This window comes from Osmia bicornis, chromosome 9, assembly GCF_907164935.1.
Source record: "Osmia bicornis bicornis chromosome 9, iOsmBic2.1, whole genome shotgun sequence".
NCBI classification, from domain to species: domain Eukaryota; kingdom Metazoa; phylum Arthropoda; class Insecta; order Hymenoptera; family Megachilidae; genus Osmia; species Osmia bicornis.
Window position 1 is genome coordinate 615,728 of NC_060224.1, and position 27,153 is coordinate 642,880.

The 27,153-nt window shown below is 35.5% G+C and overlaps 2 protein-coding genes and 5 long non-coding RNA genes across 16 annotated transcripts; 5 read left to right on the top strand and 2 right to left on the bottom strand.

Moving 5' to 3' along the window:
- Positions 1 to 89: 89 nt before the first annotated feature.
- Positions 90 to 2,604, bottom strand: LOC114877441 (farnesol dehydrogenase-like). The gene is made up of 5 exons (XM_029190038.2): positions 2,466 to 2,604; positions 2,170 to 2,382; positions 1,853 to 2,103; positions 1,603 to 1,749; positions 90 to 1,506 (listed from the first exon to the last, which is right to left on the bottom strand). The coding sequence occupies exons 1-5, from the start codon at positions 2,551 to 2,553 to the stop codon at positions 1,465 to 1,467; spliced, it is 741 nt and encodes a 246-aa protein (XP_029045871.2). The 5' UTR covers positions 2,554 to 2,604; the 3' UTR covers positions 90 to 1,464.
- A 741-nt stretch (positions 2,605 to 3,345) lies between these two features.
- Positions 3,346 to 22,967, bottom strand: LOC114877437 (MAP kinase-activating death domain protein). 7 transcript variants are annotated; one of them, XM_029190034.2, is made up of 33 exons: positions 22,708 to 22,804; positions 22,430 to 22,598; positions 22,127 to 22,292; positions 21,658 to 21,838; positions 21,406 to 21,563; positions 21,038 to 21,338; positions 20,599 to 20,928; positions 20,444 to 20,476; positions 19,951 to 20,063; positions 19,185 to 19,885; positions 18,868 to 19,106; positions 18,259 to 18,453; positions 17,290 to 17,640; positions 17,137 to 17,205; positions 16,847 to 17,047; positions 16,578 to 16,773; positions 16,389 to 16,481; positions 16,185 to 16,318; positions 15,949 to 16,107; positions 15,645 to 15,836; positions 15,462 to 15,549; positions 15,249 to 15,391; positions 14,569 to 14,709; positions 13,681 to 13,825; positions 13,485 to 13,614; positions 13,202 to 13,418; positions 12,810 to 13,082; positions 12,447 to 12,626; positions 9,934 to 9,942; positions 7,012 to 7,084; positions 6,674 to 6,720; positions 6,415 to 6,521; positions 6,053 to 6,145 (listed from the first exon to the last, which is right to left on the bottom strand). In XM_029190034.2, the coding sequence occupies exons 1-32, from the start codon at positions 22,801 to 22,803 to the stop codon at positions 6,417 to 6,419; spliced, it is 5,628 nt and encodes a 1,875-aa protein (XP_029045867.2). In that variant the 5' UTR covers position 22,804; the 3' UTR covers positions 6,053 to 6,145; positions 6,415 to 6,416. The 7 variants fall into 7 exon arrangements, with proteins under 7 accessions (XP_029045861.2, XP_029045863.2, XP_029045864.2 ...); XM_029190028.2 differs by lacking the exon at positions 6,415 to 6,521 and having other exon boundaries at positions 3,346 to 6,145; positions 22,708 to 22,967; XM_029190030.2 differs by lacking the exon at positions 6,415 to 6,521 and having other exon boundaries at positions 3,346 to 6,145; positions 21,658 to 21,829.
- Positions 7,013 to 12,903, top strand: LOC114877444. The gene is made up of 3 exons (XR_003789581.2): positions 7,013 to 8,051; positions 11,544 to 12,365; positions 12,818 to 12,903. It is a non-coding gene; the product is annotated as an uncharacterized LOC114877444 (long non-coding RNA).
- LOC114877447 lies at positions 12,965 to 17,343 on the top strand. The gene is made up of 5 exons (XR_003789583.2): positions 12,965 to 13,050; positions 13,695 to 13,845; positions 13,922 to 14,096; positions 16,395 to 16,504; positions 17,275 to 17,343. It is a non-coding gene; the product is annotated as an uncharacterized LOC114877447 (long non-coding RNA).
- Positions 17,418 to 20,426, top strand: LOC114877443. Of its 4 annotated transcripts, XR_006829690.1 has the most exons (8): positions 17,418 to 17,507; positions 17,590 to 17,757; positions 17,833 to 17,997; positions 18,553 to 18,640; positions 18,817 to 18,852; positions 18,936 to 19,093; positions 19,174 to 19,288; positions 19,359 to 19,450. It is a non-coding gene; the product is annotated as an uncharacterized LOC114877443 (long non-coding RNA). The 4 variants fall into 4 exon arrangements; XR_003789579.2 differs by lacking the exon at positions 19,359 to 19,450 and adding an exon at positions 20,360 to 20,426 and having other exon boundaries at positions 18,553 to 18,852; XR_003789578.2 differs by having other exon boundaries at positions 18,553 to 18,852.
- On the top strand, positions 21,170 to 22,801 carry LOC114877445. Its single transcript, XR_003789582.2, has 3 exons — positions 21,170 to 21,254; positions 22,337 to 22,543; positions 22,679 to 22,801. It is a non-coding gene; the product is annotated as an uncharacterized LOC114877445 (long non-coding RNA).
- On the top strand, positions 22,895 to 26,448 carry LOC114877442. The gene is made up of 4 exons (XR_003789577.2): positions 22,895 to 22,987; positions 23,145 to 23,365; positions 23,942 to 24,364; positions 25,388 to 26,448. It is a non-coding gene; the product is annotated as an uncharacterized LOC114877442 (long non-coding RNA).
- Positions 26,449 to 27,153: the final 705 nt, after the last annotated feature.

A 27,153-nucleotide genomic window follows, 5' to 3' on the forward strand; every position in this document is an offset into this window, starting at 1 on the left:
TTTATCCATTGTCCTTAAACGTAACAATATTCATGTTCTTTTATATCTTAAAATGGATAATATGTGTTCAAGATAGAAAGAAAAGAGGATTCTTAGAATAGAAATGTTTTATTGATTCGGCACATTAACAATTAAGGTTTATTGTTAGGTCATTTGATACACGGTAATAAAGAACGCAAGCTAGTTTAAGTTTTACTAATTCTACTCACAGTATTTTTAATTAGTAATAATATATTTCAATTATATTTTAATTAGAGTAATATATATGTGGAGTGAGAAGCGGACAAGAGGCAGACGGCGAGTGGATGATAAAGCGGATGCTAAGCGGACGAAAAATTAACTGCAAGAGGATAGCAAGCGGACGAAGAATGGACTGCGAGCGTTTCAACTATTCTTCCGTGCACCGAGTGCAAACGGTTTTTGGATGCAAAACAATATAAAGTTAAAATACTCGAAAAATTCTGATATTTGAATCGCAATGAAAGCCCTATTTATTTTGCAATATTTTATCTTTAATAACAATAATCGAATTCTAATTCTAATGGAGAATCTATAGTGTACCTTGACGCATGTATAGATCGCCTTTCAAGGCATAAAGTAGGTGAAACTTCGGATTTAAAATTAGCCCCTTGGTAATTAAACGAAAAACATTATTAAGCTCTTCTTCTTCCTCTTGCATAAGCTTAGTTGCTTCTTGGTACAAGTTTCTCGCTTGTTGAATCTCCTTGTTCTTGCTAAGCGGCTTGTAGTATGTCCACAATTCGCGAAGCTGTTTTTAATAGTTTGTTTTCGTGAATTGCTTAACATACATACACCTATATATGTATTTTATACTATATTCGAATCTCTGGGCGTTTGATTAGAGAAAACCATATAAATGTATCTCACTCTCATGACTTCTTTATGGGGAGTCAAGTAACGACATTCGGGTGGCATGAAGGCTTGCCTTTTATTGGCCAAATCAATTATCTCCATTGCGAGGCACGTTGTCAACAGAGGGACATTTAAATAACGAACGATGAAAATACAGGTTACATCACATATTGTCAGCTGTTTTTCTTGGCTGATGGTGACAAACAGATTGAAAAGAAATTTAAATGCGTCGCATTGGGGATTAATCGCGAAAACAATGATGAAACGCTACTATGTCTTGGCAAACTTCAATTTTGATGCTTATTAATTTATTATATGCATTCATTAGGTGTATATGCAAAGAATTTAGAGCTGAGAAAAGTAAATAAGTCTCAAAAAGTAATTGTCAAGGAAATTAATTATTATACAGAGTATGAAAGGATAAAATGATTCACAACTTAAAGGGTAAATAATACCCTCTGTTCAACTTTAATTAGAAATGTTAGACATGTTCTCGGTCAGTTTAGGATTATTTATCCTGTAAGTTTTTAATGCTTTTCATACTCTGTATTATGAAGTAGTAATTTTAATGGCGAATTTTATGTAACATCGCTACCAAGATTCGCCCAAAGGTCGCAAAACGATATCCTGAACCTGAAAGTATTCGTACATATGAATACATTATTCATTAAGAATATATAACAATTGTTAAAAGGATACTTATTACTTGATAATACGGGTAATACTTACAACAACGTGTGGGCCATTGGTTAAAATATAAACTGCAGCTGCAGCAACGTCTTCTGGGTCTAATGTAGGGAAAGATGCGAGTGCCTCTTCAGAGTATGTACTGTAAGACTTCATCAGCTCTGTGGCAACTAATCCCGGACTGATACCCTGTATTTTTTCCCCCAAAAAGTAATTCAGATTCAAAAGAAATGCAGTATTAGAATTAGAACAAATCTAATGATTTATAATGGTTTATTAATTGAACTTATACCGTGACTCTTATTTGGGTTCCAGTGAGTTCGTGTCGCAAAGTCTGAGCCAGAGCGGTGATAGCTCTCTTCGAGGCTGGATAAACAGAGAATCCAGGAATAAAAGGCACTCGTTCAGCTGCAAGACTGTTTACATTGATGATCACACCTTCTCCTCCTGCTTCTAGCATCATGCGAACTGCTTCCTTGGTACAGAGACATAGTCCAAAAACGTTCACGTCGAAAACGGTACGCCAATCCTCTAGATTGCCATCTACATATTTCGCAGTGGAAATTAGATGTAGTATATAGTCTTTCAACTAACATTCAATTGAATTACCTATCAGCGAAGATTCTTTGGTCATTCCAGCATTGTTGACCAATACGTTTACTGGTCCAAGATTCTCTTGTACCCATGCGAATGCTGCGACTATACTTTCCTCCTTGGAAACGTCGCATTCGACGGGATAAAGTTTGCCCGTGCATTCTTCCAGAGCCTGTGCCAATTCTTTGATTTTCTCCACCCTTCGCGCGAGACCCGCCACCACCATACCTTAATTATCATTCAATAACGTTCAGGCGTTGGCTATTTAATGCGTTTAATTTTTTTTCTTTTCCTTAATTATTATCACTTACCGTTTTGAACCAATTGTTTTGCAATTGCAGCTCCAATACCTGCACTGGCACCTGTAACAACGGCTACCTTTCCTGTCCATCGCTCCATCCTCGCGATATCACGTACGAATCAGGACTGTACGAGTTGTCGGCTGTAATAAGATCGCTTATAAGTCTAGAAATTGATAGGAAAAAAATCTGATGCCAGTTAAAAATCATTCGACTGGTCCAGCAAGAAACTCGATAGTCTGGTGGTAAACCCATACCTAGCCTTCAGACTGATATGTCCTCGACAATTAATGTTGTTTGCGAGATCCCTGACGTATCCTGTCTGTGGTCTATTTTTAATCTTCGTTAGATTTCATTCGACGCAAATAACTATCTAGAAATGATTTAACGTTTGCTGTTTCGTTTGCAGGAAAATTCAATTTGAAGATTATACTTGTTCACGATGCTCTTCTATGTATAACTGCATTTGCAACGAGGCGCATACCATGAGATTGCTTGTGGGACATTAATTGAGAAGCCCTTCCCGTCTGTTCGTTACATTCTTTTTATGCTATGGTTTTCTCTTCTTCTATGGTATCGGATTTCTCAGAGAACAGAGTAATAGTATCCGTGATATTATGATAGAAATATTAATGATTTATATACATATATATATAGTGAACGCTAATAGATTATTGTTCTGAAGTTCACAGACGGAAGCGATTCATTAATCGGTTAAGGCTAATGAGACGCGCTTTAGATTGCGAAATCAATTGCATTACAAATAGTTTGCCATGCAAATTAATTTTTATAGCAAATTTTTAAAGGGCAATTAATGATATTATTTTTTTTTAGCATACAAAAATAAATAGAGCGTTGAAAAGGTGATTATAGGACATATAAATAATACACCTCAAATCTACAAGTATTTATTGGATATAAGGCGCCTACATTGCTGAGTACTATACACTTTGAAACTCGTATCGAATCAGCTCCATTTTGGAACTCTAAACAGTTTTGCTTATCTTTTAAATTCGTCGTGTATTTTGATGGAATGACAATGATTTCGCTAAACATTGTCCAAGCATGGCACTAAACAGGAACTGCTAACAGTGGGCTCTAGGCGGAGATTAAGAAATAGTACCGGAAGTCATTCGTACTCTTTTCGACCGTTTCAAGCGAAATTTACCAACGTATTGATTTTATTACAAATAAAACGAGATTGTGGTCGATGTTTTTGTTTCTTTTACAATTTAATCGACGATTATTTACAATTGCTACTTTTAAAAAATCATTATATGTCGCGAAGAAAATATATTATTTCTTTTTTCTCTTTCTTTAAATCGTAACATGTACAAACGATAAGATTCATCTTTCATCGTTGAAATTGTTACTAGTAAACTGTGGATGTTTAGGTAAATAATATAATATGCTTTTATTTAAACGCGAAGAAAAAGAAATTTTCTCTCAAGTATGAGATATGTGAAATTTTGTTTTAATTCAATTATTTTATTTCCAGGGGAACACGTCGAATTTTGGCCTGATCAATTCGAATAGCAACACGCGATGTCTACAAGGATTAAGCTACGTTATAATTTCATTGAAGCTTTGTAATCGTCAACAGAAACTGAATTTGAATATAAATTAAAGGTATGAATGAATCGTTCTAGCTTCTGAAAAGAATTTAAAGGGTGTACAAATACTTCTTACACCCACCCACGTATATGTACGACCATGAGAAATTAAATAGCTTTCTATTCTCCATCAAATTAGATGATCACAGTTAGTCTGTTTCGATGTATTTATACAAAATTGTTCCTCCGATTATGATTAGTTACATTTTAGTTTCTTTATTGTATCTCAGAATTGCTTTACGTGCTATTTCATAGAAAACACCTTTACACGAAATAGACTCATTGTCAGATCTATACGATTTAGAGGTGTTGCTGTCCATTATCAATAAGTTATCATCGATATTTATCAATAGCAGCACTTCTAATTCGATTACCAACTCCATTCGAATAAATATATCACTCGAGAGACCATCGAAGAAAGCAACGGGCTAGCACGACGGTAAAATTCTCACGAATAATTCAAAACTTATGGTAATTATATAAAATAAGATCCATATCTCGTTGATATCTCGATACATACGTGATATTTATTACGAAAATATTAAAGATGTTCATATTTAATTTTGTAGGTGATTTCCTGAGGCTGTTTTAAAGCACCATTTTACCGAATTGGTAAATAGAAATGAATTTACTCGGAGAACGATCATCCCTCTCTGGAATTACCTAGGATATTGTTCTTTACAACATATCAAGGTAATTGAAATAATCACGGTGGACTATATTTTCTATAATTACCATGAATTCATTTATTTGAGTTATTACTTCATGTCTCTACACGTGTACACAACGGACATATCAAAGAATGAAACTTCTAGAGAAACTTACGCGACGATTCAGATAGAAGATTCTTTTTAAAACACGTCTAATACGCTTTTATTCGGACCATTATTCGAATTCTAAATGTACAATAATCATTTCTAACGAATTACATTATTACATTGCCATTGTCATCATCGTCGCATCGTACGACATATCTTTGCATGCTTGAAATCCGATTCCCTTTCTCTCTTTCTTTATTTTGTACACGTGACGACTCCCGTTTTGCAAATAATTACCACGATTGTGTCGTTTTCGATTCAAATTTTAATTTACCATCAATTTTTATTACTTGTTTTTTGAAATTAATTTTTATTCGATTCAACGCGTCAATTTCAACCCTTTGTCTGTTCATTTCATTCTCGAATAGACTAACGAAGAGGTTTTCACATTAAGAATAGAATCATTGGCGTAACTAAGTACCTAGCAGCCAGGTTTAACTAATCAATATTAGAATTAAGTTAGAATTAAGTAATATTTAATTATTGATATTTTTAGTAAACCTTTCAAGCGTTAAAGCTTCAAAACTTCTAATCTCTTAGTTAAGTTCGGGGACCTGGCCAGTCCCAAAGATAAAAGAATGATCCTAGTTACGCCAGTGAATATAGCGAAAGCTGATTTTCTGAGAATGATATGGGATAATGAGATTCGTATTAAGTTGGCGTATACAATTGCTCTCTTTGAAAAGAAACATAAAAATTGAATGAAACCAGACTTGTTTTGCCAACTTGTTATACGACGACAGAGAGTTTAGGAATGCTTTTACACCCAGGGTAGGCAAGCATAGGGGGCACATTTATTGTAATTATGCACAAATGGGAGCGAGTGTCTACCTCTGTGTCAGTGATGTTTAGGAAAGGAGTCGAAATGAGTGCTTTTATGACCCTGCGCACTTTGGGTCATATTGCTACCTGAATGTTGTTGAGCTTGAGATTGATGTTGTTGACGTTGATGCAGCTGTTGCTGTTGCTGTTGTTGCTGCTGCTGCTGCTGCTGCTGCTGCTGCGGTTGCTGCAGTAATTGTGCACGTTGTTGCTGGTGATGTTTCTGTTGTGCCTGTTGACGTTGTAGCTGTTGTTGTTGTTGTTGTTGTTGCTGTTGTTGTTGTTGTTGTTGTTGTTGAAACTGATGATGATGCGATTGAGATTGTTGCTGTTGATGTTGCTGCTGCTGTGGTTGCTGGATTTGTTGTTGCTTTCGTTGCTCCAAACCAGCGGCCAAGTAAGAGAACACACAGAGTACGGAATAGCAGATTTGATCTGCCTGTAATTCCATTAAAAATAATCATATTTTGATGTTGAAGTAGTGTAAAATATACGGTAGGATTGTTCCTTGAATTTTCATCCAAGAAATCAATGGAATTTCAAGGAATAATGTGATATTTTTCTTTATAAGAATAATAAGTAATAAAAAAGAAGCGTAATGGTAAATTAAAGAAAGTACATGCATCAATTATTGTGTATGTAGAAGCATTCTGAAAAGAGGAACATAAAGTTACTTTTAAAATAGGCAAAACAAAAAATTAACTAAACCTTCATGCATTGTCGTTTTCAGGATCGTCTTGAACTTCAGACGAGAGTTCAGATAATGTAAAGGCAACGGAGAATACCCTGTGCATGCAGTGGCACAGTTCATTGGCCTGTCACACAGCATATAAATCAAAAATATCATTGATGAAGTCATTACTTACTATAACTTAATTAAAAGAAATTTTTAACACGCACAACAAAATAATTTCTACAAAGAAATTGGAAAAAAAGAACAGGTAATCTATCGCTTAATATCACTTACCATTTGAGACTTATATTTACGTTGAATTACTTGTCTAGTTTTAGGATCTGAAATATAAAAAAAATAATATAGAGCCATATAAAGAAGACAATCTATATAGTGCAATGGTCGGTCTCTTTGGAGAAAAATGCATTTTTCTTTAGCACTTTGAGTGTCATGCTAAAATTGTTGGAAATTATTTTAATTACTAATTTTATTTCTAACAAATTTAACATTCTTTCTTTGTCATCGTACCCTAAAAATCGCATTCATTCAAATATGTATAGATGGCATGTAGTGGTGGTATGTACTCAAAGTGCTAGATAAACACACGCAACAATCGTGTTTGATTTACTCACTGAATTCTTCCAATACAAAGATCCCATCCTTCTGAGTAAAGCACTTGCGGATATGATCGAGTCTTACAAAAAACTGCAAATAACACGATCATTTCGCATTAGTTAGCATTATATAAATATCAATGGATTATTCGAGCATCTACTCGTACATGCACACTTGTGATTATTCTTCTATATGGTCTTTTTAATGCCCCGGACAAAGTTGTGTGTGCCAACAACGCTTTGGAGAAAAAAGCGTGTTTTTTTATCGTAATAATGCTCGTTTCGGTTGGTGGTAATAAGCTTTTCAATTAAATTAAATTTTACGTATTATCGTAATACACATCACAGTGCACCTTGATTACTTAATAAAGCTGGATTTTAATGATTAAAGAAATGTCACTTAACGCTTTGATCATTTCAGTATTTCTTATTCTATTTTTCTTCATTGTATAATGTATTCATTATAATTTGGAAATTGGTAATTAAGCGACATTTCTTCGTCATTGCTACCAAAGTTCATCATTCTATCGGTAATTAATATTAAACTTCAAGAAAATCAAAGCAGAATGTAATGAACCTTGGCATCATGTCATTTTTAATTTCTTCATATGAAGACAAAAGCTGTTATTGATTATATTCGAGATTTATCTATCTCTCTATAATCAAATATTTTTCTAAACATAACTATCAGTAAATCTACTTGTGAATCGAGGAATCATCTCCAGACTCGTAGTAACAATGATAATTCATTGATGATATAGATTTTAAATTTACTAAGTATTAAATATGTTAAGAAACATTTTTCTGTCAGACATTTAATCTTCAATGATTCCTCATATTTTCTTTTTTTTTTTTTTTCATTTTTTCAGTCCATGTACACGAGAACAACCATCGACGAGAGCATGCAGGAATCAACAAGGCCGATAAAGCTGAAGAAGCTGTATAACACCATGCATCATTTTCTTCGCTAATTAATATCCAATATCCATTAGCGTAGAATTGATAAAGCGGCTAAAAGCGATAACACGCGTGTTAGACGAATTGTTTGCAAAAAACTGGTAAGTTTACTTGTTTTCTTTTTCTTCATTTCTTTTTTCTTTTGAAGCAAAATCTTAGAACAAAGAGCAGCATTCTAATCGCAGCGATAAAAAAGTAGCGGCAGGCAGGCAACTCTGGAGATGGCCTAAACTTATCAATGTAAAAAAATGTCATTGATCGTTCAGCGTCGATAATTCTGCTATATATGTGCAATTGTATCGTCTAAGACGAGAATGCGCTGGGATATCATCCCCCTTTCTTTTATTTTCTTTTTTTTTCCAATGATGCACAGTCACGATCCGATTGAGGTTTAAGTAATCGCGCATGTGTGGTTGATTAATTAGATTTGAGGTTCGAAACATCGTGTACAGCGGTGCCATGCTAGAAACAGTGTTTTTCAAAGCAGTATTTAAACATAATTAATTTTTCTTCTTTAAGCGGATATAGCAGAATATGTTTTCTATAATAATATTAACAATTTTACAATAAATTTAATTTATACAAGTTGATCTCGAGCTTCCGAGGTTTCAAGTTTGCCAAGTTTTCAGGCTTTGAAATATTTTAATAAATTCTAAAGATTAGGCGATTAAACAATAGCTAAATTAGAATGTTCCTTTTTAATTTTTTTTGTTGATTGATGTTTGGAAAACACTGCTATAAAAAAAGTGTCGTGGAGGTCGGAGAATAAGGTGTTTGGAATTCTTTCGAGTTGCTTTCCACGTTTTTGGGAATTTCATTCATAAAAATTAAGACATCACTATATAGCACGAAACCATTGCTCTACTACATAACTGGCAATGTGAGAGTGGTTTTATAGATGGTTCTGCATAAGCGGGCGATTTTTCTCTATTGTACATATATCGAGATCTACTCGTTCATGCAGTGCATTCAAATTTCCTCAGAAACGTACAGGAACATTCATTTCTATTTTTATTCACCAATGATTAAAAATAGGATCAATTAATTTCAATTATACTATCCCGTAAAAAATATTTACTAAATGTTTATTAATTTCGTTTCATCATTTCACGAATAGATTCAAAATTATTACTTTTTTATTATTTGTTTAATTTAAAAGGTGGATAAGAAATAAGCTTCTAAAATCCGGTTAACTACTTCAGAAATAAATCAATTTGCTTTTACTTTTACTTATCAGAGGACTGATTATATAACTGCAACACGAATACTGTATCGGGATCATTTCTTTCTTTGCCACCTCCAGTACCAGCAGTTAATGATTGGAAAAAAAAATCTAACGATATGATAAAACTAATTTCCATGATGGAACACTTGATGTATACTCGATGTAGAATGTAATGGGCAGAAGGAAATGATTCGTTTGGTGTACAGACCGATATTGTGTACGAATGACACAGACTATGTAAAAACGAGTACATTAGTTGCATAATTGTGTGCACCGAATACATTGCTCTACAAGTTGCACTAAACACTACTTACAAATATACTTTCATCTAAAAGACAGTATTAATCGTTTGGATTGAAATAATGTTCAAATGCGGCAGACACTGTTCTGCATATTATAAGTAAATTTACTGGTACCTGAGTCAGTTTTACGATATAAGATTAACATACAGGTACATATGTATATATATATATATTGTATAGTATATACATATACGTGTCACAACTAACACCGATCGATGGTTAAAGGAAAAAAAAAAAAATACAAGTAAAAAGGTGTAGACAGAGCAGATCAGTTAAATTTAAATGCACTGTTAGGAGTGTAGTAGTAGATATACACATATATATATATATGTATGATTAATAATATACGGCTAAAAAGTAATGGTGAAATAAAGAAGCATTTCCGGAACACGGCCAACACTGATTATAATTAATATACTGAGTTCATATAACAAACAGTGATTTATTGATTAGTACCTCGAAATCCTGTATGCCCAGCCCAGGGGCAATGTCGATGGACAGGACAAGAAAACAGAAAACAGAAAAACAGAAAATTAAATCTCTGGTATAACAATTAAATCCACTAGATAGAAAATATTAAGGGGGCTCAATTACGATATGAGATAATACAGTTAAATTACCTATCAAGTCATGGCCAATTAAAAAATAGCATATAGTTTCCATTGTTCAAGGACCATCTCAAAAGTTCCCCAAGCTGAGAAAAGTCTATCTGTTATGTACGATAAATTAATCGATTTCAATGTAACGATCGGAATTATTTCATCATTATTATTTATCAATTATATAAGTAGCATCGTGTAAATTAGATTAATTAAATCCAATTAACACGTTGAATTTTGCGATAAGAAATGGGCGTTTTCAAACTTGAAGCTATCAAGTTCTACGCCACTTTTCAATCATATATATTTTTTGTATACCTATATTCCTTATTTCAAATTATTAATGATTTTGAATAGACTTTCCTCGCAATGACCACGACAAATAATGAGAAAACGAAACAAATCGTTAGATTTGTAGAGAAAAATATAATATTGCATCCAACATTCAGTACAAATCATAATAGGTATATATATATATATATAAAATCAAATTTTTATACTCCCTAAATCCTTATCTCTTACGAATATAATAATGATAAATATGTAATGATTATAATACAGATAAAAGAGACTGCAGCTGCACATCGAGCTCCATGCAAGAAAACACCGATTAACGCTTTAACGAAAATATTACCCAACAAAATGACCGGTTATTATATATACAATATGCATACAGTATGCCTGGATTAATTGTGTATACATGCTATTATTTGACTAATTATTGAAAATACGAAAAAATGTTTTATACGATTCCATTAATACTGATATCTGATAAATATTCAGTTTTCTCTATCAAATAACTTTCGTATCAAATATTCTTTCATATTTTCAATAGATAAATAGTATAATTAACGTGTATATACTTGAAACTGACATACCGTATACATACATATATTATGTGTGAGGCTATGTATATATGTCTATACATATCAGAGTATCCCTGTCTGTATGTGAAATATAATTACCACAAAATTAAATGTTAAATAGTAATATGTAGAATATGTATATCCAGTGAGATTGAGATAAATTACTGATTGAGAATATTAATAACCAGCGTGTCAGGGCTGCTCTTCCTGTTAAAAAAAAATAAAAAACAATATTCAACGACGTGTATGAGTATGTGATTCATAATAGCGATATGCGTGTTATATGTCGTGTCCTATGCGTATACAGTCATACCGAAGACTTATTATATGTATACCAATTTCTTCTAAAATACTCAAGAAAATCAAGTTTAGTTTTTGGAGTTTCCAAGTTTTCAAACTATCGAAAGCTTGGAAGCTTGAAAACTTACGCGCAAGGTGTGACTGTATAAAAAACATTTCTTTTTTTTTTATCGTTATTTCTCTTTTCTTTTTTATGCTTCCTTACTGTTTCCGTTCCTCGTGTGCATGTGTGTCTCAATGTATGACATTGTCTCTTGTCTAATTTATAATCGCCTGAAAATGTTCTTTTTTTCTTTTTCAGTAATCCTTCCTCGATTGAATAAGTGGAAGAATGGAAGATCCAGTCAACCGAGGTTGTAGGTTTTTGGTGTGATCCTGTCGTCATCGTACACCTCACAGACTCATACATAAGACTGATATAAGATACGTATAGATACAAAATTAAGCAGATCGTGGTGGCTAGCGATGGGAGATAATATTGAGTGGTCCTTGCATCAATGCAGTAAAACGGAGATAGAAACGAAAATACACAGAGAAGAAGAATCATATAATCGAAAGAATATGAACAGTAAGAGGTTGTAAGTAAAGTGGCGAATTTTATACCCTAATTTCTTCACCACCATTCGATCGTTTAGAAAATAGAACGACTGTATTCTAAATAATTATTATACAATTACAAAATTCCGCGAAAATCATAGGAGAACATTTCAGTACATAATAACGCTGTATGAAATGTAATTTTATAGCAATATAATCGAATGATGGTGAACAGTTCTCATAAACTTATCAACATAACAAATCTTAGATACTTAGTGTTAAATCGCTGAAATAAATACATTGTTATACAATATTTAACATTAGTTAGGAGGCAGAATAACATCGCCAAAGAAAGACATGACACGGTATAATGAAGAAGAAAGACAATATAAGTGGAGAGAGAGAGAGAGAGAGAGAGATAGAGAGAGAGGTTTAAAAACGAGTCGCTAAAAAAAATGAAATAAAAGGAATTGGTATACCCAAGATGTATATATATATATGAATAAGATCGGATGCGGTTTCAACATTACATGTACAAAATTGGACAATGTAGAAAAAAGGAAACGTTTGCACAACCGTTTAATAAGTAAGTTTCGAAGTTTCCATTCTTCTTGCAGTTCGTTTATAGAACGTGATAGCGTGATGCACTTTTAAGTGCGAATCATACCTTGCTATTCGCGAAGAGGAGACCCACGCCCTCCATGCAAACCTGCAGAAGTCCACCCTCACCGGTGCGCATATCTTGAACCGGAAATTCACCGCCAAGTTCAATTCCTACGTTTGCACCACGACCACGGGCAGCAGCCTTCTCCATTGCATCTTTTATACAGTAATATAGGTCCTTGCACTGAAAATTCCATTCACCTCACTCGTTCATTCTGTACTCGACAAATCTTGTTTCTTTACTTTTCAAATTCTTTTACTATTTCCCCATGAATGAAGAAAATATTGCTCTTTTCAGTTCGTTCATATAATTTTAAATCCAGAAATTTCTTGCCTTAATTGAACAATTATCTAATTAAGTGTATACCTTTTTAGTGTAATACTTATGCAGCTGCGTTTGCCCGCCGTTCCGTCGCCAAAGGCACAAAACTTTGTTCTTTGGACTGTAAGTCATGTTCACCAAACGTTCGTACCACCATCGTTCAACGATTACGCCGTTCACGGATCTCAACACGAGTCCGTCGTGGCGAACCTCGAGAAAACGTAGATCACCTTCAGCATCAACACCAGCGTGCACCGTGAACGACTGCCGATGCATTTGTCGAGACGTAAGAGGCTTCAAATCTATATCATTCCCGTACTGAAATATCCAAAAAATCGTCGAATAATTTTTAAATTATTGTTCATAGAAATAAGAGACACGTATAATCAATTGGTTTTTCTATGTAAAGGGTTAAGAAAGATCGATCATCCACTTACAAGATTATGTATTTGGTCAAGAAGTTGATTGAGCTCTTGACTATAGATCAAACCAATATGGCTTTTCCCAAGTAGCCTTCTCACTTTACGCTTCAGCTCGTTCTTTTCAACGTTCAACATCACCAAGATTGCCGTTAAATTGTGCAACAAAGTGCACAGTAATCTATCTTCGTCATGTTCCAAACGTTTCTTTTCACTTTCGCTCAAACTCTTATACCTGTGTACGGACAACGCGTATAACATCTCTTGGAAATCTTATTATTAACGAATTTCATGATCGTACCTTTCCATCATCTCTCCAGGACCTTGATCCATGCCAATCATATCTCTTTCTTGAGAAACTGCATCCAAAAATGCATCTTCCCAAAATTGCATCTGGTCCCAAAGCGAAGATCGTTCTTTCCCTAACAAACCTATCATCCAATGTGTTATAATTCTATTTCAAAAAATGTTAGTTTTGTATTTGTTTTATATTATACCCTCGAATAAATAGGTTCTTGCTGCTTCTGGACTGGGTGCAGTGGTGGTGGGTACCAAACTTCCCCCGTGATACCGGAAACCAGTACTCAAAGAAGATTTGCTTGACCATACGCTTCCCGTACGTTGCTTTGGTTGACGTGGAAACTGAAATCGTCGAATTTTCCGTGAGATATTTTATTATTTATTGCACGATTCGTAATATCAATCAAACTATTGATTCTGTTTTTTCCTCTAAAATAGGTCAACTTGATCACTTGGTTTCAATGATTCAAGGAAAGTTTCAAAGAATTGAAAAGTTGATGAGAAATTCTTCTAGGATAAATAATTATGCATAATATTACAGTAACAAGGTATCAACCACGTGCAATGATGGTTGCCCTTTACGAGGGGAATTATGGAAGAAAAGGCAATGATTGTAAGTATTTTCAAGCGATCAAATGTATTGTAAAACATTCGTGAAAGACAACTTTCTATTCGTTCAGCGTACTAAGTAACTATTAAGCTGTGAAATCGTCATTTAATGTGCAACAACCAAATGTGCTTTATCGTGTACTAGTGAGAAAACATGAAAGCGCTAAATATCTTTTCGTACCCAAAAACTATTGTCTAGCAATGGTAGCAACATGCCATTCTATGAATTTCACTGAATTTTTCCTTTTTCAAGTGATTCATTAGCAATCGAATATTTTCCAATGCAAGTATTGCACAAGCTCTGGCGTTGTTTCTCTACAACAATCTCCAACTAACGAATCTAATTCGTCTAGAACGAGGGTTCATTTCGTTGCTTGTCAATCGAGAGTCAGCTCTATTTTAGCTCCAACTAACAACTATTAATCTAATTAAGATTAAGGAATACGACAAACAGACAGACAAACTGATTCATTTACATTTCCTTGTTCGACCTCGCTATCAGAGACAGTGCTTCGGAAAGAAGCTTGGTGGGCTTGCCGAAAAGCAGGATTAGTGATAATGCTACCTCCGTCTGTGGATAAAGCTTCGCTGCTTCCTGTTCCACCTCCCCGCCCACTCTAAAAAACACACACGACGCTTCTATGTAGCACACTTTACAAACAGCATATATCGCTTTGAACGGTTTCGTTTTAGAAAGCTATTCCACGGAGATACAAAATCATTTTTTACTCTTGGGCAATACTTCTTTGTCTAATAGAATTTAGTTATTGTTTTTTTTTTTTTTTTTTTTTTCAAAAAATTATTCATGCAACATTGGTAACAATATCCATCGTGTACCTACATATATCAGTTGAGACACACTTATAATTAATTGTATATACAGCCACCACTGATTGCTTTTTGCGGAAGAATTTTTTTTTTTTTATTTAGTCTACTGGCAAGGCGTCGTAGAGATAGCGAAAGTGTAAGCTTTGTTAATTTAACACATTGATTGCTACAATTTTAATTGTAATTTTGTTACATAATTACTATTAATGCGTTACTCAGAATTTTAATGTAGCAATGAACGTGTTAAAAAGTGAAGTGTGAGTACACTTTTGTTACCTTTCCAAGGTAACGTCCTTCCATTACGAAGGACACGTTTCTTTTCTATTACCTCAGAATCAAACGACGTTAGCCTGCTGAGGAACTTTCCTTTTTTAGTGAACATATCAAGGAACATGTCTGTTGTCGATTGATTCCCCTCGTTCGCTGGTGATGTGTGACCGTGTGGCATTTCCAAATGAACTTGTGGCGGGTCTGTCGTTTTCATAATTTTCATTAAGAAATATTTCTTTTCAATCGATTGCATATTTCATTTATTATGTACCTGATTTTTGAGATGCTTCAGCGAGTTCAGGTTGAGATGGTGATTGCGGTGACTTTAAATTTTCTCTACTGCCAAATGGACTAGATGACTGAAAAATAGTACCGATTTTCAAGTTGGAATTATTAGATAATAAGTAGAAGAATACTGGCATAAATACTACCAAGGATAAAAGGATACACATACTTGAGACATTAAAGAACTATCAAAAGTTCCCTCAGAAAGATCCTTGCTCCAGTAATGAGTGTGTGCAATCTCCATTAATTGGAAAACTGATGCCATTCCACCAAGTCCAAAGTTATTGTAAGTGTGTCCAAGACCGTGAGCCACTGCTTGAAGGCACTTTAGCATTCCTTTGTACACTGGTTTTGAAACACACTTTAAATAGAGAAGAAAAAATTATTCTTTCAGTTCGGTCTGATATCAAAACTTGGAATTGACTTTTCTTCTTAACTCGTGTTCTTCGAATGAATGAATTATCACAACATACCACATCGTCGATATGATCATCAGGGCTGATTTTCTTGTTTAGACCTTTGTTAAGCTTCGTGACAACAAAATCTCTGTAGCTTTCATCTTCCATAAGTTTCTTCAACCTATTCAACTTCAACCAACCGACACCTTCGCCTGTCAAAATTTGATTCACTACCTGAAAATGAATTCGATCGTTTATATTTTACATTTCCATACGATTAATTAGAGCGATGGATCGAAAAAGAAACGTACATCGGTCAAGAATGCTTGATTGTCACTATTTACATTGGATCTTTCAGCATTCTGCATCCTCTGAAGCTCTTCCTGAGTGTTTTTATTCGTCGAATGTTTAATCAACGATGAACGTTCCACTAATCCTGTTTTACCTATTGCAAAATGAACGCTTTTAATCTTGTAAATGTTCAATTAGATAATAAGATAATAATTTTTAAATACTTTTAGGGAATGGTCCAAGCATCGGTGTTTTCTTGTCTGATTTCTGCGACTGAGAGTGGAGACCGGCATTTCTATTAGAATTATTTTTACTTCCTGCCGAGTAATATTTGAAATAAGTTAAGTATAAAATTAAGTATCTAATGAATGTCTATATTTAAAAAAAAAAAAAAAAAAAAAAGTAGAACGTACCAAATAGATCACTAAACATGCTGCTAGTTTGCGCAGCGATGCCATTTAAATCACTACTAATATTGCTGAAAAAATCACGTCCGATTTCTCTACGCCCACCGCGATTATCCGAGGCGACCAATTGGGTGCTAATCGAATCTCTTCTTTGTACCAGTCCAGGAGATGGTGGAGGTGATTGTTGCGTATCACCGAGACCCTACACAATTTTATTCAATTTTTCTTATTTTAATGAAATTCTATTGCTCTATCATAGTTCTATCTTTACATACCTTGAGTAAACCCTTCTTCGTAGCAACTTCTTTAGCACTTTTCGTAAAATCTCCAAAAGTGCTCTTACCAACGTACGTCAAATCGTCAAAAGTATTTTTACTAACTCCAGCCGCAGTTTTACTTGCCTCCAAAGCAGTCTTTGATGCTTCCTGTACAGATTTTGTCGCCTCTCCTACAGCCTTCTTTGTCTGTTGCGTAAACTAATTGATATTTTAATGAAAGGACTGTGAAACTACCCTTTCCAAACATTTCTAAACATATTAATGTTACTTTAGAATATATTATGTACCTGTTCCAGCGGAGCGAACAGACTATCCTCCCCAGCTTCTGTAATCTTTTCCTTTGCCTGATGTTTCAGCTGTTGAATAAAATAATACATAATCTAATATTCTATTCAATTTTAATATCTGAAACTTGTTATTTTCAGGTCGGAGGTCTCTACCTTATCCATTTGGGCAAGAAGACCATCCTGACTGCTCTGTCTGGTTGTTTCCCGTACAAGATCCTTAGCCTGCGTTGCAATTTGTTCGAACAAAGATCCTTGCGATCCTTGTCGTAGAACGCCATTGCCAGTAACGTTGGATGTGCCTTGTTTCGGAACACCTTCTGCAACCTGTTTCTGAGTACCAGCGCTCAATGAAAGTTGTCGAGGAACAGTAGGTGAACCATTTTCATTGTTACTATTCATTTGACGTGGCAAAAGTGGTCCTGTGCCCGTATTAAAGCTTGATGCTCTTGCCAGAACGTTTCCAACACTTGGATGACGCTGAAGAACTGCTCCGCTTGGTTGGATCTTTGAAATAAAACAATTTCACTTAACGAGACGTTGGAACTACTTATTTAAAGTTACATTTACATTTCAGTCGAACATTTTTTATATATTTGGAAAAATTGTACTTCTTTATGATCGGTAGGTTGAAAAATCATTTATAAATATTCTGAAATCCTTTATCATTCATGCAGACTTACTCAAAGGTTATTTTAGAGTGCATTTAATATCAGAGTGCCAGAGTGAGAACCATTAAAATCATACAATATATACTGCCAGGTATTGTTTTACCAAAGACAATCCATGCACTTCAGGTGACAAATAAGAATCACGAAACTGGATAGACATCTAAGAAAAATCGAACAAATGACCAACCAACAGGTGAAAAATAATCTTCAATAAATAATATTTATTTATCAAATAGAAAACATTTGTTGAGATAATGCACGTAGAAACGTGTGAAACATGAAAAAGGGGTAATTAATGGAAAGGAAGATCCTGGTAACTCAATAAGAAAACGAGAAGGGGTTTCATGCTGAATACATTGAGAAATGCTTCTGATGACAGAATATGCATGCAGTTGAAATGACATCAAGATAGAAGGTAATCGATAGGGGTGACAGTCGATGAAGGATGACTCACAGGAACGACATATCTACTGACACGTGAGGTCCTGTGGGAAGTGGTAGGACGTTCAGTGTCGCTGATCGTTGCTGGAGTGGCTAATAATCCCGTGCCAACTCCAAATTGTCCTATAGAACTTTGTGCGCTCAGGATTGTGCGTGGTGTTATTGTTGATGCAGAGTCTGACTCAAAGCTACCACCTTCCTCTTTATCCTATGATCAAGTGTTTCGTTAGCGTGTTTTGTACGCTACAATTCTTTATTACTTTCACATGGATCCATAGAAATTTCTTAGGAACAATAATTGTTTTAGGCTCGTCAAGGTTCATTAGAGGTTGCAATGAGATGCAATTGCAAATTTTGACCAATAGGTAGTTGAAGAGAAAACCAGTTTCTTCAATGTGAGATATTCTTGAATAAAACTTGAATCTTACTGAATTCGAGCTAAAATTGTTAAAAGATTTTTTCTATAAACTGCAGTATTGCTAATGTTTAAATAACCAAATGAAAGCTTCTAACAATTTTAACTGCAGTAAGATGGAATAATAAAGTTTTTTGAAACGAAGATTTCTAGCAGGATACGAAGAGTTCGGTAAAGAAGACATTTGTTAATGTAAAAACAACTTACATTAGTCGACTGCGAACCTTCTTGAGCCTGAGGATTTAATTCAAATTCTGAATCTCTGTTCATGCTAGGACTGCTCAGATCGCTATGACTGGAGGAAGTGCTCGGTGGACTTTCCGGTCTGGTTGTTGACTCCTCCTCCATTCCAGGATATTGCAAAGAACTTGGTGGATTGTAGACATTCTTTGGATCTACCGACAGAGCCATTTGTGGCTGTGCCACTAGTGCGGTACAATTGTAACCTATGAAACATTAAGAAGAAATGTAACATTGGGACAAAGGTAGTAATTTCTATTAATTTAATTTTAGGAATAACTTACTGGGCGACAGATCAGACGACACCATCTCAGAGACAAAATCGCTCAAGGAAGAATAAGAGGAGCTGGTACTCTCAGCACCCTCGGAGTCTGATCCACTTTCATCGGTAGGTTGATTTTCATGTTCCTTCATTGCCTTTAGAGCGTTCGCCAACGAGCTACCAGTGTCCCATACAGGAAAATAAATGGGTTCGAGGCTCGAAGCGTACCACTTTGGCTTATCACCGATTTGCGTTGGGTCGAACACACCGGTCTGTACCCTGAGGAATGCCACGTTGTTTGGAGTTAAGGACCACTCGGCCAGAAATTCCACCGCCTGTGTTCTAGCGAATTTATTCAAGAAATGACTGGTGCGCGGCCTCGACCGAAGGAAAGAATTGATCTGAAAGGCCACCACCGGCCTTGGGTACAGCCTCAGAGTCCTTGTGTGCTCGGTGAAGTTAGCAAGCAAGTTCTGGGAGTTGAAGAAACGCACCATAGCCACCCTGGTGGCAACGTCGACCGAGTCTACGTCGTTGCCGTAGATGAAAGGATTGAAAGGAGGCATGTGTTGCGAGGACATGGGTTTCTGAGGCGACGAAGATCCCGATGACTGAGATACAGACTGTCGACGTGGTCCAGAGGCTGCGCTTGTCACCGTGGAACTCGTTGAATGAAGGTGGGTATGGTGATCGATGCTTGGTCTGTGTTTCATCGACGAAACACTGTCGAGTATTAAATAATTAAGTCAAGTATTAAGTCTGAACTATGATTTATTCGTTGATATTACCTCAAACTGGACAAATGAGAAGTTAGGCTATCCCTTCTGCTAGGTGCTTGCAACGACGTTCGAGGTGAAGTGTCTTGGGGCAAAGGTTGCGGTGTCGTCATACTAGCCATTGCCTGAAAAGGATAACCCCATGAAGAGAATATATCCAAAGCGGTTCTCGAGCAACCTTTTCTTGCCAAGAGCCCGCGACATTCGTCTGGAATATTGTTGAAGCCACTACGTTCAGATCTACGTTTCGTGTTCCAAGCTTCTCCTCTCTACGAAGTAGAGCTCTAATCTACTGGATTAATTGGAAAATTTTGTCTATTTTCTTCCTTGTATAGACAGAACTTTCCAGTACACCTAACAATAATAATTATTATAAACTAAAGAAAAGAAAGAAAAATAATGGTATTCTCTACTGTCATAGCCAGACTGTCCATGCGCCTAACTACGATGCAAAGAGGTCAGCTAAACGCGTTTACATGCAAAGAGTGATTAATGAAATATTTACACCAGAGCCGGCTTGGTCCATCAGTTGCATTGCCTGCAGAACCGGGCAAGTATATTATTAAAAACAATCATCAGATTCGGTGTCCATCAGTATTAGAGAGACTGATTAATGAACTCGAGACAATTATCGTTTGTGTTGATTCTTTGATTATTTACCTGTCTCAAGTGATTCTTTAGTACGGTGCCTTCTGGCTCGGGCAACGGAGGCAATTGATCACCCGCACCGGTAGGTGGATTTATCTTATTGCTGTCTAGATCCACTAGCCATATGTCATCGGGCATTTTGAAGTTCGTTTTGTACAATAAAAAAGTAGCGGGTATTCCGATAACAAATGGTGTAGGTGCAAGCAACAATTGTTCCGCGCAGCTCATGCACGTGGGTAACAACGGTATCGCGGGGAACATATACTCCAGAGGATAGATCATTGTAACGAACGCCATTACGGACATCGACAGGGCATTGTAGTCGCGGGATTGCAACACGATCTGAAAAGTAACCAATTTTTTATCTATCAGTTTCAGGCAAAGTAAGACTATCGTGAAACGAGTTAAGATAGTTAAGATCGTTAAGATGGCGAAGGTAATCGAGAATTACCTTGTGCTCCAAGAGAATCAACGTGAGGACCTTCAAGCATATGTCAACGCCAAGAAGTTCCAGGGGTAGATGGAGAGGGAAATCAACGAGAGAAAATCTAGTGTGATCTGGGAGTGCAAAACAGAGTGGTGGCTGCATACTTTGAGACACGATTTCGACCTCGACTCGTGTCTTCGTTGGAACTGGTACCGGGCTGCTCAACAATCGTAATATCCAGGTTTCTATTTCTCTCACATCGTGGAGAACTATCGACGGTGTTCCTTCAAGGGTTTGTCCGGTTAGAACGCTCCATACTGTTTCCCTATTGTAAATTCAGATCAGATTTAATTAGTAGGAAGTATAAATCTTCACTATCGTATCGTATATACCTGTTGGTTTGCCTGGAAGCACCCACTTTTTGCGGTGAAGAACTTTCGTTGCACGCGTCGATGATCTTCTTCAAAACGAAAAGGCATTCCCGAAACATCGAAAAGAAAGGGTGATGGGAAATGATGCATAGTGACGTTAGAGAATGATTTCGTACTCTCTGAAAATAGAATCAATGTCTTTTGAAATTCAATTGAAATTCTATTGAATAATTGAATTTGAAAATTATTTCTAAATAATAACAACACATTTACCTGACGTCTTCGTGAAGCACGCGGTGATGGTGAATGGCTACCACCGCTTTCGCTGTCCCCGCTCGGTGCAGTGATACCCAATCTTGGCGCGCTAACAGCATGAGACGTGTCAGAATCCCTTCTGCTGCTCGAACAATCTTTCTCAGAATCACTAGGTCCTACTGCACTGCTCCTATAGTCGCTATAAAGAACAGCTAGAGATACAGTCTTATAATTATTGAAAGTATATTCAATAACTCTTATGCTAATCATCTTGAACGAGGATAATAGGATAATTTAAATATAGCAGCACTTTCCTCATTGTAATACTCTTTCTTCGTTGAAATTCATTCTAAATTTATCTATAAGATTGCCACTCACGCATCAAACGTTATACATAGAATTAATTTTCTTAATCATTCAAGGTACTTGTGACGCGTTTCAATTTGAAATAATTAATTTTATGATAAAATGACGTTTTATATTTCACCTAGAAAATGCAGAGTCTGTACTCTTCTCCATACTCTTCCTCCAGCTCTCCCTTCGAAACGTAGTATTGTACTTGTCCCTTTTCACGGACATTCCACTTCCGACCGCCGAAGCTACCCTCTCTACTGGTCGATAGAAATTTACGCAGATTCCGTAACGTGTCCTACCTAAAAATAGCGGAAAAATAAAGCTATGATCTTATTTTATTCAGTTTTCCAGTCCGTGTATCCAGTTTGGTTCCTTAAATAATCTAGACGCGTCTAGAGTTATTTAAAAAGATATCGATTAAGATGCAACCGTATACCGGAATCTTTGTCGGTGAGAGTGAAGGTGAATGAGGTGGCCTCTCGTAAGGCTGTGCGTTTAGGGCCGACGCTGGTGCAACCCTCGGGCTGGCAGAAATAAACCATGTCCAAAGGTAATGGAAAATCTTTGTGATCTTCCACTGGATATCTTCTCAATAATTCTGGAACCTGTACCATCAATTTTCTCTTTTAGTTTTCTTAATTATGCAACATTGTAGATATTTTGTAATAGAATGAAAATTTTTTAGGTGATATGAGAAGCAGCGATAAACGATACCTGCACAGGCTGACGAGAGACTGAGGGCAATCTAGCCCCCACGATGGCGAGATAATCCACCAAGCGGGGGCACAGGTGTTTCTTCTGTATATCCATAGCTGTAATTTACAGCTCTGTCACCGTTCTATGCAATGTGTACGAGTCATCTGAGCCGTTCGCTTTTTCTCAGGATCACCTCCCGATCGAATCATCCTTGTATCATTCTTCAATTGGTCTTTCACATCTGAAAACGACCGAATCAATACAACCACGTACATACAACAAGCTTCCCCGTCATAAAGTAAGTTCAATTAAGTTCAATTAAGTGTGATATCAAAAGGCATCGAATTTTGTTTCTTCACCTGATATTAATAATTAATAATTATGTAGTTTATTGTAGATTGAAATCTTTAATTTAAAAGTAATAAATTGATGTAAGTTAAAATATTCGATTTCAGTGTCCCCGGATGATTAAAATGAAATGGATTAATTGGTAGTACGACTGCTAGTATGTGAAACAATATTTGGAGCACGGCTCTCATTGATTTCTCGAACCTCGTGACCTATATATCAAGTTAACAAGAACCACAAAAATGCTCGGCCATTGTACAAGGTTTAAGCTGATTCAGCATTCGTGAAACAATTTTTAAAAGTTTAGAAATCCACTTGTATTTATCAGGTATTCTTTTACAACTACTATTTCCAATACTGTTACACGTCCTTCGATATCACCGTACAAAATGAAAAAATCAACAACTTAAGGAAAGAAAAACGTCGCTTTATTCCGCTTCCGGTTACCCAAAGCGATAAATGTAAAACGTGATATCGAGGGACGATGATTATTATTCACTATAAAAATTGCAGAAACAATTGAAAAATTCGTAGAACAGCCCAGCAATAGTCATTAATATTTACTATCAGAATTTTTATTTAATTTCATTGATTATATGTGTAGATTCTTGTTTTACTCGGATTCTTCGCTTTTACTCCACTCGAATGTTTTCTTAAATTGAAATTAAACAAAAATTCACATTAACAAAGTGTCCACTTCGAATGGAAATGATTTTGAACAAAATTGTCTACTATTTTAGTGTCTTAATCCCTTATTCTTGAGCTTTCTGCAAAGTCCCTTTTATAAGTAAAGCAATATGTTGAAATCATTTCAAGTACGTTTAAACTGAACATAATCTAATTCACTGTTAATTAAAATTTTTGTCAATCGTTTAAATGAAAGAAAAAATGTATCCATTTTCAGGTAAAAATACATGCCCATCGATAGAGGAGCTTTTCTACAACGTGTCGTGATACGTCATTCGTGATTGATGTCGTGGCTTTTTACGAATCGACGAATATAAGGAGAACAGTGATGAAAACGAGAAAGATTGATGATTCGAGTGACGAAGGATTCGAAGGAAGGACTTACGTGTCGTTTAACAAGGATAGTCGGTGATCACTATTTTAACAGTGCCATGGGAAAAAGCCAGAGGCTCATATACGCTCCGCATCGCCCAAATGGCGATACCATACTGACGATCGTTCGCAGCAAAGCTACTAGGCAGGCGTGCAACCAGGGGCGGCACTTGCGTTGTAAAAAGGACATCGTTACCCTGAACTGATAGCGAGCCCGGATGTACCAGGCTGCTTCTCCGATGCTTTTCGAACAACTTCATTCACCCCCGTAAGAAAGTTTTATCCAACTTAAATTACTCATCAAATTGGGACCATATTACATTAACACGTTTGTACGTCGCTTTATTATCTCAGCAATGTGCATACGATATTAATATTAATATTAGAATAATAATAAGTACCATCGGAGATTTTAAATAAAAAAACAAAGCTTTTCTATTTCTTGAGAAAGCAAGTTGGCCAAAGTTTAATTTCTTGGATAATGGCTTGGATACCCTTATCCCTAGTTCACTTTTTTCATTGCAATACTCTTCTAAAGGGGTTGAATTAATTATTCAGTTCAAGGATAACGCCTTAGTTCGAGCAACACCTTGAACTATTAGAATCCTGAAGAAAGTTAACTAACTTTCTTTGCAAAAAACTAATTCTTATTTGATAAAACTATACTGTATATGAATAATGTTAAATGCGTTACTGTCATTTAGTTTTGAATACGGATTGATTTGCACCCCTATTTTCATACACAATAAAACTGTAATATATAAAAAAAAATTCAATATAAGTAATATTAGATAAATCGTAGATGTACAATATTCTATTTATTTTGACAAGTAATCAGTACATGGAATAATATAATTAGGAAGGTTTACATGATCATCAGTTACATTACAGGAGACGGATGAAATTACGCCTTTTTTTAGCTACCAGCTGGCAAGTTAATTGCCTTATTGTTCCTTGCAACTTTTACTATGCACACACACTCTCTCAAGCTTTATCGGCCTCGTGGAATTAACTTATCGTACACACGTGCATGAAACCCCTCTATGTTCTCGCGTTTCAATATTGTTAATAATTCTGAAATTTCATTATTTACTCTTGCATAATGGAACATAGGTATCCTATTGGGTCGACAATAGAGCTGTTCGTTGAAAATTAAGACTGCTATTTTATCTGTATTCAAAACAAGACGAACATAAATGATTTAAAATTAAACAAATAATAGATTATAGCGCAGAGAGTAGTGCAAGATGCTCTGATTGCAAATTTTTGTTCATTTCTTCTTTTCTTTCAGATCTTCCATTATAATTAAATTTCTGATGCGAGTAATGACCCTCCACATCAGTCAGCACGTTGAAGTTCTTTGTCAGAAACATAATTGAAAGGAGTTTGGTCTGCTTTTGATTGAATCGCTGACAAAACACGTCGATAAAGCCATTGATTCAAAGTTCAGAATAGACGAAGGAAGAGTGCGCAAAACTAACGTGATTAAGGAGTACGTAAGAAAGGAGAGTCCGGCTGCGCAATATGACGTTGCACCTTCTGAACGACTACTACAATGCTGGGTAAGGAACGTGTACCATCCTCGAGAATGGATGGCCTCATTGCATAGACGTGCTTGCTACCAGCTGGATCAATAACTTTGTCAGGCTTAGTTGGATGTTCGGGAACGTGGAGGTGGAAAACAGGGACGTAGAAACTATATTCGAAGGTCTAAGAGCCCTTTAAATCAACAATATTCAATTATTTCAATGAAAAACTGAGAGTTTTATAATGAACTGTAACTGAAGATAGACAAATTAAATTTATTTTTATTATTCTAATGTTTACTTGTGTAGTTTGTTGTCCTTAGTATAATCATAAAGTATAATATAATTAGAAAAGTATGAAATTTTTTACGAATCAGTTATAATATTTTCATAAGATTGTATAGAAGGGCTTAAAAAATATATGCATATTTAAGTAATTAATTAACTGATCGGTATCATATAACAAATCAAACATCATAAATTTTAATTGGTAATACACAGCATTAACATCGGCATTGTTAACGCAGTCGCTGTCAACTGCTAACTGATTCTGAGCGATTGTAATCGTGACTTTTGTATCTTAATCAAACTTCTGCGTATGCGCACGCAAATGTATATCAGTAACTACAGATCCAACAAACCTGGACATGTCTTTGTTTTCGAGGGGTCATCATTTTGGGGGTGTCAACGACCCCTGGGGTACGGTATTCCTTTTGAAGAATTATAATAAGAACAATTAATAACTAGTCATGACGCCCACAAAGAGATTTATATTGACGAATTAAACATAAAACTTTGTTTAAAACTGATTTTGAATGTAACAATATTATGCCGTAAATACATATTTATATATATCTATAATTCGTTGATTAATTTTCCTTCAAAAATTTAATTATTAAGAACATGAGATTAAACCAGTTCGATGTTTTATACGTTTGAATTACGCGGGTAAGTATATTAAATTTTTTGGAACAGCGCCATCTAGCGGGCCGTGCTCGGAACTAACGATTTCTAATAGGAGAGCAGAATGAGCGAGGAGGTATGCCAGGAGGTATACTATGCACACCCAAGGAAAAATCATTAATAACTCATTTCCTATGAACAATTTATGAACTTTTATAATTGCTACGAAAAGTACATGCTTGTAGCTACTTTCTCATATAGGTTTTGTCAGGATCCAGCCAGTAATTAATTAATTATAACAGTTTTAAGATCGACCGCTCGATCCGCGCTTACCAACGGGAGAGAACTTTCATAGTTTTCTACATTCCGGAGATTAATTTCTGTACTTTAACGATTAAAGAATATAGAATAGCATCTCAGCTTTCTGCTAATATAGGTTTTATAAGTCTGCTTTACGCAATTAATTAATTATTAGCAATTTTTCAAGTGATCGTTCTTGAAGGTTTGAGCTGCCGTCCCTTCAACTGTTCATAATTAATTAATTACTGACAGGATCTTTACAAAACCTATGTGTGAAAGTTGCTGCGAGCATATGCTCAAGAATTAATCATAAACGTTCATAAATTGT